General features: G+C 42.6%; 1 protein-coding gene across 2 annotated transcripts in view; it reads right to left on the bottom strand.

Annotated features, from left to right (window-relative positions):
• The window catches only part of SH3PXD2A (SH3 and PX domains 2A), a 269,229-nt gene that overhangs the window by 30,672 nt on the left and 226,504 nt on the right, over nt 1-12,053 (bottom strand). For both annotated transcript variants that reach the window (XM_065639536.1, XM_065639537.1), the window contains 2 exons: nt 9,041-9,154; nt 4,377-4,460 (listed from right to left, as the gene is read on the bottom strand). In XM_065639536.1, the coding sequence (XP_065495608.1) occupies nt 4,377-4,460; nt 9,041-9,154 (198 nt within the window). The remainder of the gene's footprint in view (nt 1-4,376; nt 4,461-9,040; nt 9,155-12,053) is intronic.

Here is a 12,053-nt window from a genome sequence, read left to right as displayed (position 1 = left end):
GTCAATTAACGATTTCTCAGCAAAATGAAACAGTCCCAACCCTACATCTTCCAAACCACAGAAGAATTTTCTTTCAAAATACTTTCCCCTCAGTCAGCAGTCTGCACTCGCCCTCCCCCACTCCTCCGCTCCACCCCCCCTTTGTCAGACCTGCTTCTGGAAAAAGTCTCGCTGTTCCAGAAAGCTATGCATTAATTCAACATGGTCTTTGTTTTACTTGTCTAAATATTCAGCAGAGAAAATAACCATCCACAGTTATCAAATGTGTACATCTGTAGACAGGAGCTCGTCAGCCTTCATGCCTCCCCTGGCCCCCCCCCTTTTTTTTAAATAGCAGAAAACCTCATGCCAACAGACAGAAAAGAACAATAATGCCATTTCTTCTAAACAGCTCTGTATTGCACGTGCTCTTTCTTCAACTAGCAAGGGGTAATAAACATTTACTACTTTCCTTGGAGCACTGAGGAAGGGGAAAAAAAACAGCCAAACAAAAAAAAACCCCAAACCAAACAACAGCAACAACAAAAGCCCAAGCAAACCAAGTCTGAAGCTGCTCTGTGCTGGTTTGATTTAGCATGGCAAAGCTGCCTTGCACCGTGAGTGATAAACACTTCATCAGCATCAAGGACAAGCAGGGAAAAAGAGTGAAAACAAAGGGAGAAGTCCTGTGGGTAATGAGAGGGCTGCCAGGAGTGCAGAGCAGCTCTGGTGGGGTGCAGGAAAGGGTAAGAGTGCACAAGCACACCAGCCAGGCTGGGTCTCCAGTACTGATCAAGGGCTCTTTCCACAGCCATAAAACTGGCTGCAGAACAACTCATCCAGGCTAGGAGACGGGGTTCAAGTATCAAGACCACTTAGTTACACAGCTGCCTTCCCTCTATGCCCTGTCCATGTCTCCCTATCAAGATCCCTCTCTCCATAAGTTAGGCAGGCAGTAGGAAGACCTATGGTTTCCAAGTTATAGCTGTAACTCTTTCATCGAGTAGCTTATTTCCGGTGTTAGCGGCTATTCTTAAATAACAGGCTCATTTGGCAGAAATTCAGCCCACATGTCACTATATTGTTGATACGAATAACTTTGAAGTACTTTTCTGCATTGTAATAGCTCCGGTTCAAAGTGTCGGACACAAAACCAAAGCAGCACTAGCTTTTATCAAGTATCTAGCATATAAAACTGGCATGTAACCCCCCACTTCTCCCAATCAAACTGTAATACCACAACTGACTTCTCATGAAATTAGCCTATAAACAAGCCTAAGTTTTCTTCCAGGGAAAGCTCCAAGTAAATGCATGTGTAGAACTAGCATTTTACCCAGTACAAGAGAATATGAACTCTGCAGCCTGCAGGTCTAACAAGTGTCAGGACCGAGTTAAAACTACAAACGTTCAGACTTCTCACAACCCGTATTTGTATTACTGGAGTTTCCTAATGTATAGACAAAAGCTCAGAAAATGTACCACATTCAAAAACATTTAACATCAAAAAAACCCAAACAAGCTCAGCAGCTACATAGGAAACATAAACCAATGTAATCTCTTAGATCTGGGCACACCGCGGACCATTTTTAACAGAATAGTTCAGCAACAAGTGTCATCTGTTTCTCTTTGTAAAAACAGACTACAGCTGTTCTCCTTCTTCAGCTTTAAAAACAGAGAACTACCATTATATTCAATAATTTGTCTTCCATCTTTCTCATTGACAGACCCAGTAACATTGCTCCCAAATATGTGAAGTTCAGGGATGCTTTAGACCCTTCAAATGGCTTTAGAAAGGCTAGAAGTAAATAAGCCATGTGCTACATCCCTGATAATTCTCCCCCATTAGGCAGTCTGTAACAGGGAAGCAAACATCCTTCCCTTCCACACTCCAGCTTTTCCAGTATTTTTAATATCCAAGTCACTTAGAAAATCCTGGCCTTCAGAAACCACACCTAATTCCTTCAGTTCTGGCTTTTAAGTGATGCTATCATAGACCTTGCTGGTAAAAATGCTTATTAGTGGTATCCAAGCATAAATACAAAGGGAAGCATCCTTAATAGCTTGCTTTTAAACTCTAGTGAACTCTGAGAGCTAGCTCTTCCAACAGCAGGGACTATCTCAAACATAATATCACTGGGTGGGAAGAATTTCAGCCAAAATGCTTAATTGAATTTATTTCCAAGAAAGAGGCCAAGTGGGGGAGGGGAAGCTGTTTTGCCTGTGCTGAACAATTCTGGCAACCTCCTGTTTGAGCAGCTCTAGTTCTTCTGCACTTTGGAGCAGAGACTTGAAGGTTGGCAGGGGCATGTATACACCTCATGCATTCTGTCATTTCTGTGCAAACCCACCCAAATTTGGCCTGGTTAGAAGTCTTTTGGGCTGGGATGTGACAGAAAGAAGGAAGAAATCATCTCTCCTGACCTCTCATAAATTCTGATCTGTTAGAGCGCAGCAGTCCAGACACCCAGAGAGTTCAACAACTGCAGTTTGGAAGGAGTAGATGTGTGTACAGGCTGCAGCTATGCCAGATCATGAAGCCACTGTCTCCAATCTGTCCCCAAGTATTAAAATTAGTTTCTTTACTTCCTGTGAGCCTGCTCCTAAGAGCTCCCTAACCTGCTATTTCAGATTACATTAAACAGCTTATTTTTAGCCAGCCTGGCTAGCTATGGCTGAAATGCATTGGAGAGAGCTCATAGAAACAGCTCAGCCATAGAGGTTGCCCCAAACCTTGAGATACTTTACTTTGTGCCAAGTTCAAGTGCCAAGATCTAGTTTGTGATAAAGCACGTGGTCTCCAACACATGCAAAACCCCTGGTCCTAATAGGGAAGAAACTGTTATGGAGGAAAAAAGAGGCAGGAGGGATGGAAGAGACTGGGGGAGCACGTGGTGGGGAAGCCTGCCAGGGAAGACACTGGTCAGAGTACAGGTCTGGAGAAGATGCACACAGATGGTGGGCATAAGAGTGCAAGAGGAAAAACCTGGGAATGCAACTTACCAGTCAACTATGCTAAGGAAATCATCATGCAGTCTTAATAACTTATGGAGCTTTGTTTGCAATATTGTATGAATATGAAAGGATATATTTGTTTAAACTAATAAATTATTTAGAAAACTGATTACCAGAAATTCTCCCAGTTAAATTGCCAGGAAGTACCTGGCAGAATTTGACAATGCAAAAGAAGTAGCTCCCAAACACTTGCAGTACAGACATAGGCACAAATTCTTTTTTACAACCCAGCATACGTGCTTATGGGGTTTTTTTCTTTCTGCCTTCAGGGTATATTTGGTAGCTGAGATGCAAGACTTTGCCTTCTGCGGGTAGTTCCAGTTGCTGCAGGGTGAAGCTACAGTAGGAAGAAAACCCCTCTTGTTATTTTGGTTTCCTCAATCATACTTTGAAGCAAAGGTAAAAAGCCACTGAAAAGTCCTACGTGCCTGACACACACACAAGTCTGCACATAGAACCACCACCAAATCCAGGAAAAGATAAATTTGCAACTTTAAAAGAACATTCTTTCCTCAGTAGGAAAAGGCACCTTTTTCTCAACTGGGCATCTTCTCTTGTGCTTACACCTGATTCCATCCCCTCAGAAAGTGGTGTCTGAAAGTTGCAGAGAGGTGCAAATGGTGCTTCCCTCCACCCCCTTCCTTTTAAAATTGCAATGAACACCATATCTGGAAAATCCTGTAAGAAGTGAAGAAATGGACAGAAAGGGGTGCCTTTACTCTCGGAAAGATGTACTGGAGAAATGCTTGGTTTGGAAGATTCCTCAGGCTTTACTCAAATGCAGTTTCAGAACACAAAGTGTTCCCTCTTACCCTGCCATGCTCCCTGTCATACCAGCAAAACTAAAAAGATGCTGCTGGTGGTGGTATTTTAACACCTAAGGCTGACACTAAAAGCTCCCAAAACTTCTTTGGAAGTCTGACTTTAGTACCAAGCACTGCTTGTAAGAGAGGGGACTGAAACTGGAATGATTCTCATCTTTCCACATCAAGCACTTTTCCAGCGCATACATCTCTGACCATGGCTTTTTGGCATCCTTCTCATTTTAAGAGCCGTGAAAGTATCACTTGTCCTTACTGAGGTAGGAAAGACTGAGTACAAATATGCTGAAATTTAAACCACAACAGATGTGAGCTTTCCCAAGCAGCATGAGGAATGATATTGCAGTTACCCTTGGTCATTAGCCTCCAGGTCTTGTGGTGCCTAACCCTGGCTTCAAGACACCTTCAACCTGACAGATACAGAGTCCACATCTGAACTCTGGAGCTTTGGCCTCTCTCTGTCAGACTGCCAAGGATGCACACCCTGGAGCACAACAGCCAAAGCTGCAGCCTGGCTTTTGCTGCATCCTTAGGGGCTGGTGTCATAGGAAGGTATTAATTCACCTCGACTCTGCTGCCTGTTGACTATCCCGCCCAGCGTCCATCGCCGGTCCAGGCGTCTCAGGTGAGCCTTGCGTCGCTTAGAAACTAGTTTGGAACATGAATGGAAACAAAACAAACAAACAAGAAAAAAAGATGGGAGGGTGAGGAAAAAAACCAAAAACATGGCATTTACAAGCTCTGGTCTTGTTAGCAGGAACCGGTTAGGTGGGATGCAGAAGTTTTGTTTTAGTTAGTACAGTGGAACAAGTTAGTTTCTTGAGCCTGAGTAACATCAACCACCTAGAACTGTCACAAATTGCCATTCTTGCCGTTACCTTTCCTTAAAAAAAACCAAAACAAAACAAAACCACACAAAAAAACCAAACAAAAAACAACCAAACAAACCAACACAAAACAAGAAAACTTCACCACATACACAACCCCCAAAACAAGCTGCACAACTGAAGACAACTTGTCCAAGGAGGCTGCAGTGTCAGGACAGATCAACATAACTGCTGTTCCATCTCTACTTAGGCTGCATGATCTTTGGAGATTTCAGTCTACTGCATATGACATCAAAGCAAACAGGGCTCCAACCCTCTCTAAGCAAATTATCACACTCAAAACAAAATCCAGAAGAAAAAAAAAAAAAGCAGCTTCTCTTATTCGAGTTCATGTGTAACAGCAGCACTCTGGAACAGAACTCAAGTGAAAAATGTCTGATGTCTCTGCTTGCAACATGCAATTCACTATCACTGCCACAGCTAATTCTCATGATCCAAACTTCTAATATGCTGATTATAAATATAAGGAAAAACCTAACCTTGCAATTATTGAGCAGGCTCAAGAAACTAACAAGCCAGAACTGAGAATTAGCTAGACACAGAAACAATAATTTATGCTTAAAATATGAACAAAAAACCAAGACACCTATGAAAATGGCATTGTGAGAGCAGCTGTGCACAGAGGACACCACTTATTTTCTGGATGGCATATGTAGAACTGTACTTGGCTCCTTCTGCTTGTGAAGGTGTGAACAACACACAAACCATTGGACTGGCACAGAAACACAGACAAACACTTTTTCCATTCAAGGGCTTCCACACTAGTTTGGCAAGTACTGCAAGGGTGCTTGGTGCTGCTACAAAGCAATGCAAAATATTATACTTCAGCTATTGCTAGGGTGCAAACACAACCATTTTGCTAGTGATGCTGGGAAGCTGTTCATAAACTCTGATATCGTATCATTAATAATCACTCAATTCTGCTTATGTGCACCCATGTGGGGAATATACCCTTATATTCATGAGAGCAGACACCATTGTCTTCCAGAATGATGTTCTGTAGACAATCAAGCACAGCAAAATTATTCGACTGGGGAATATTAGGTGAACAAGTTAATAACTTTCCCCAAAACTGGCCTTTGCCTTTTTGCCCTTTATATCTGTCAGGGGCTTAGACCAGACTTCTGCACCCAGCTCAATCTCCTCAATTTCTCCTTTGCTATAAGGCCTAAAGCTTCCCTAGTCACCCTAAGTGGAGGTGTGGCAAGTGGTGTTGAACAGACACAGTGTCTAGTTTGTGGTAGTCTACACATCCCCTCTGATCCCACGTGGATCAAAGAGAAGAACCACAAATTTTCAGAGGAGCTGGATTTCAAGTTTATAGATCTCCGTGATTTTGGCTAAAGACACTCAGCGATCCTCTTGGAAGCCCATGGTGGCACAGAAGATGAGCTCTCTTCACTGCTTACTGGTAGTGTTTTTCTTACCAATTGGTTTAACCCGGTGGCTTTCTCCAAATCAACAGGACATCAGCCTGCCAGGTACACACATGCTACACAAAGGGCAACACGGGAAACCTCAGTAGACATACAGATTATAAGAGAGAGAGAAAATTCACAGTAAGGCTGTCTGCATTAGGAGGTTTCCATACAGGAAAGGAGGAGATGAAAGATGTCGAACTTAAAGGCTTATGTGAGAGAAGGGTGTGGAAGAGGGAGAAATTTGCCTCAGGTGTCAACACAGAGCAGTCACCCACAGGTCCTTGCTCACACTGGCAGCGTGGAGGATTCAGCCATCCAGGAGCACCCCTTAAACACAGTGTGTTGCACAGACCCAGCACACCATGTCCTCCTCGCAACATGACTGTCCCCAGTGATAGCCCTTTTATATCACAGTGATGCTTCTATATGAGTTGGTGGGGTGGGTTTGTTCCTCCTCAACAATACTGAATTTTCTCACTGGATGCCAGACTAGGAGTTGGTTGGTCACTGCACAGCTATTTACCAGAAAGGTTATTTATCAACAAGTGTCTAAACCTTTCCAGAGACTATTTCAAGATGTTTATTTTAACAGCTCCTGTGGCTGTGAATGTTTTAGATTGCTTTCTGAATGTTTTCCAAGCCTTGTAAGACGGTGTAGGTCTAAACATAGGCCCAGTCAACCATCTACCCTCATCCTGACAAAAGATGTTGTACAGGCTCATATGCAGGGAGGAAATACTTTTGTCTTTCTTGGGGAACAGACTTTTTAAACAGACACACATGGAAATATTACTGCTATGTAGAGGCAGCATTATTAGCAAACTGCATTCAGCACCTCCTTATCTTTACAAGGGCCTGCCACAGCAGAGCAGACCTCTGGGTCTGCTTGGCTTGTGGACTTGGTCCAAGCCCACTGCAAATGGACAGAGCCCAGAGGCTGATACAGAAAGCTCCTTGCATTAGCATTTCTACCCTTTCAAAGTAGGCAGAGCACAGATTGCACAGATGCAGGAAGTCAACATCTCCAGGAGTCACTCTGAAACTTGTATGAACTCTAAATTCAGAGGCCAGGGCACTTAATCCACTTAAAGTGCCTTCCTCCTCAGTTATATTGGAGCCCCTTTGTCTTGCCTACTGAGAGCGAGTTGGCAAAGTTTTCTGTGTAAAAATGTATAAAAGTGAACATACTAAAGAGAGTGAATCCGAGTTATTTCCTTTACTATGGAATAACTGTTATGAGAAGAATAGCCCAACTAAAGAAGAACTGGAGGGGGAAAAGACAAAGAACAAAAGAAGTCTCGGCTTATGTGGTTAATAATGTAAAACAAAGTTACTGAAAAGCAAGCAAAAGCTGGGGCACATCAAAGCAGCTGTGGAGGTAATGCAATTAGATTTGTCACTGAGATGGAGCTGAACAGAAAGGGAAGAACAGTCTCAGGTTTCAGCATATCTGGACTTGGAGTAAGGCAGGGAGCGTGACTGCTGACGATAGCAGAGGAGTGTTGTGGATTAAACGGGACCGAGAAGAAAAAGATAATGAGCATTTCATGATAATGAGCATTTCATGGGTTTTCCTTTGCCCAGGAAAGACTGCTGTGTGGCAGCAGCCTCGTGCAGACTACACTCCAGAGGGCAACATGAAAGGAGGAGAGCTTGAAATGAAAGCAGTTTAAGCAATAAGGCTGTTAAACTTACACCTTATTTAAGAGTCAGGAAAAGGGAGAAAGCTACAGACCAACAGAAAAGGCACTCTTTCAGAAAAGAGCAATAAGTTTTTGTTATTTACTAACAAGAAAACTTCAACTGCTTTTGCATCCACTAGGATGTTGCATCATACCAGACTGGTTCCCGGCCTACCAGTCTACAGCTGGTCTGTCTCTAAACCCTAAGTGACCCAGGATACGGGCAGCTCTGAGCAGGGAAAAATGAGTTACAGAGCCAAAGATTTCAGTAAGCCACAGATGTCACCCTGAGGGACCAGCACAAAGTTATGTTTTGCCTGTGTGCTATCTCAATAGGCAGATGGTCACTCCAACACATCTCTAAGCCTCCTGCCTGTGCTAAGGAAAGGTCAGCTGAGTTTCCCCATACGTTTTACATAAATGTCACGTCAAGAGCACCTAGAAATTTAGCAAGAGACTCATTGGAATGGAGTGAATCATAATAAAAGTGTCCTTTGTACACAGTTGCTACATGAGAAGTCCATTAAGATGTGGTTAGTCTTTCATAACAGAACAGAGGAACATGTGAGATTGTACTATTACATTTCTGGAACCTGAATTAAGCATCTTTAGCAAAAAAAAAGCTCAGCTAAATACATATACATGACAAATGGCATTTTAGTTTTAACAGAATGAGACCACACCAAATAAAATTAACTTTCCACACAATCACAGACCACGGCAAACAGCAGCGAAACTAGTTTAGAGGATTATTTTTTTAAAAATTTAATGAGAAGCAACCATTGAAGCTAAATCTCACTCCTTTTAATGGCCTGTGGCTCTAACAAGCATCTTCTTCCAATTAAAAGTGCTCACTTGCATAATTTCTGCGAACAAGCCAAGCAAGTTCTCTCCTTCCATGGACATGAGAGTCCAAGACTTCTAGCAGAACATACTGCTTGGATTTGCATGCGAGTTGTTTGTATGCTTTCTAAAGGCATTATAATGAGGATCATTTTGGCTTTTAAACCTTTTGTCACACTGACAGCCCAAGGTGGTCACGAAGGGATAACAGGCATGGTACTTCATTCCAGTTTCTTCTGCAATATTTTATTTATTGATATAAGATGGGAGAAGAAGTTACTGCACTGGATTAACAACAAAAGTGGCAGCAAGAGTTTTCAAAGTTTTCCTATGATGGGAAAAGCATAAAGCAAGTGAATACCAGTTTGCCCTTGATAACAGAAAGCTTTCCATACCTTCCCCAAGTTTGGATGTGTTGATGTCAGAGTCATCTCTGGTTCCATTTTGGGATTCCAGGTATGTAGCAGGGACCCAGCCCTGCTCCTCTGCTGTGCTCACAAACCACCAACCTACAAAAAAAAAAAAAAAAAAAAGCTTGCTCAGTCAACATTAAGAGGAACAAGAGTAGCAACTGAGAAGGCAGTGCAGAGACAACAGCTTCAGTGCAGGTTTGAGTTATTCTGCAGCCTCCTAGAAGGAGAGGGGCTTTATTCCTATGTACCATTTATTTCAGGTACTCTCCCAGTGGTAAATGAGCGTGCAGACTGGTCTCATGTAAAAAAGGTTGCAATGGAGCAAACATCAGTTTTTTAAGATATCTGAAATCTATCCGTGATAACTCTGATTTGAGTTGTCCAATTCAGTTTGTCAAAGTAAGTCTTGTGACATGTTCATCTACAGTTTCAAAACACTTTGTATGTGTATATATACTTTTTACACAGGCAAGTAGTGATAAGACAAGGGATAATAGCTTTAAGCTGAAAGAGGGTATATTTAGATTAGATAGAAGGAAGAAATTCTTCACTATGAGGGTGGTGAGGCACAGGAACAGGTTGCCCAGAGAAGCTGTAGGCACTCCATCCCTGGAAGTGTTCAAGGCCAGGTTGGATGGGACTTTGAGCAACCTGCTCTAGTGGAAGGTATCCCTGCCCATGGTAGAGTAGTTGGAACTAGATGGTATTTAAGGTCCCTTCCAACCTAAACCATTCAATGATTCTACAATATCTGTATGTGAACATGCAGGAAATGGCACAAATGTTGCATGAATCCTAATATGAGGTATCACAGAAGTCAAAATATAGAAATAGGAAAGCCTTTAGTAGAAGGGCACTTATTTCAGAACAGGATACAAAATAATAAGTGCCTCTAGAACACTTCATACCATCGCCAGCGTTTAACCAGCATGACTCGAATTCAATGCCCGGGGAAGCTGGAAAGTACTGCACAGAAGAGAGAAAAAGCTAATTGAAATGTGACTTCAGGCCACAAACACCAGTTATTTGCCTTCCCACCTGACTATCTAAGTTTCTACCACTATCTACAAAAATGTTAAGTGTTCACCAACTATACTGATATAAACTTCAGGTCACATCTATTGATGGATCAATAAACTTATAGGGAATCTCTTTAGGTTAAGTGCATCCCAGCCACAACTATCCTTGCCTCTTGTTTGGCTACACTGATCTATTGAATCCTTCACTAATTTTGATGTAGACTTGCTAACCCAAGAGCCTGGAGGTCTCATATATAAACACAACTTAGATTCTGTTCCATTTACGTAAAGTCAGGGTTAAGATACAGAACAATAAAAAGCCAAGCAGGTTAACCATTTCTATTGCTTTCTACAATCTCCAAGTCTCCTCCAAAAATGCAAGTTGCCTTGTCAGGACAATATAAACTGTTGTTCAACACTAGTCTTTCAGCCTCCCCAAAGGGAGTTGAGAAAATAGCTATTTCTGTATATATATCTCAAAACAGTTTACAGACTTTAATGGCTGTCATAAAACCAACAAATTTAACAGGAGACTCCCAAGCCTGCCTGTGATGAACAAAGGCAGGGACAAGCCAGCTTGGTCTGTAAATATATGGGGCACAAAACCAAACCAATTCATGGTTGTGTGAGGGGCAGGCAGCCTGGGCCTGGCAAGGAGAAGGGACACTTCTCCAGGCTCTGCCGCAATGTTACACGTAACTTTCTGTAATGGGGGAAAAAAAAAAAAAAAAGAACCCAAACCAACAAAAAACCAAACCCAAACTGAAACAATACTTAAATGTTGACGCTAAAAGTCACCCAAGTTCACTCCAAATCCTGTCACAGAAGATTTTGCCAGAGGACGGCAGTTACAAACCCTCACATTCCTGCCTGAGGCCTGTGGCAGGCAGACAGTGTGCCCCTAGCAGCAAACCCCTCACTCACCACCACACAGCTGCTGGGTAGCTCTATTTATTTACTCTCAAAACTCAGACATGGCTTTCCATTTTCTGGCCCACCAGAGGTCTGGAAACTTTGCTTCACAAGGCTCATGGCTGGAAAGTTTAAATTTAGTTATTCCTCCTCAGCAGGAGGTGAATTCTCCTGCCACGAAGCCCACAGCAGCAAACATGCAGGCTCTGCCAGACAGTTTCAAAAACACATCTTCATGGTTGTTCCTTATTTTACTAGGAAGGTATCGACAACACAGTTTAACATACACTTGTAATTAGGCACAAAATGTCAGAAGCTGGCTTCCAGCTGATATCAATTAGACTGGAATAGTTTATGTAAACTCTTCCTCAGAAAGAAATTAAACACAATTGCACAAAAAGGACTTGCCTACACTTAGAATGTGTGCTTGGGACAAATTTAAACCATGGTAAAACCATCTTTGGAGGGCTGGATTGCACAGCCTTGACGCCAACCCAGTGCTAGTCCATTTTGCAATACAGCTCCTTTGGTTTGGCTCGCTGAGCTGCACTGTGGCCCCAGAGACGAGTTTAAGGTCTTGTGTTTGCGGCTGAGCCTCCATCCATGCAGACTGGGCTTCCTGCTAAAAGACAACCCCTCGCCCCCAGGTCTAGGCATACCTACATGTGCCTCCCTGCTGCCGTTCCCCCAAAAGGCCTCAGCAGGGAGACCTCACGACCCCACTGACCTTAAGAACAGGCTCCCACATATCAGTTGAAGGTCAAGTCACATTTGAGGTAGATTACAGGCAAGTAACTCAACCAAATCCATTGCAACATGGAGACAGAACATGTAACAGTCTAAGTGATGTATTAAGCTGCTTTAATTGTTCAAGCTATCACTAATGCTAAAGCTTCTATTTGCCAGAGAACTCATGAAAGTTGTATTTTCTTTCTAAAAATTTCCTTTATAAACTATGTACAAAGGTAAAGTATAAATGAGAATCCTCTGCAACTACTGAGAAATCAGCAGCGTCTGTCCAGGTTCAGAGAAAACCAGTCCTCACACTCTGAAATTCTCACATT

The sequence above is a fragment of the Caloenas nicobarica genome, chromosome 7 (genome assembly GCF_036013445.1).
Source record: "Caloenas nicobarica isolate bCalNic1 chromosome 7, bCalNic1.hap1, whole genome shotgun sequence".
Lineage (NCBI taxonomy): Eukaryota > Metazoa > Chordata > Aves > Columbiformes > Columbidae > Caloenas > Caloenas nicobarica.
The sequence above is the reverse complement of the archived record's forward strand: the minus strand, read 5'-3'. Positions and strand labels throughout refer to the sequence as shown.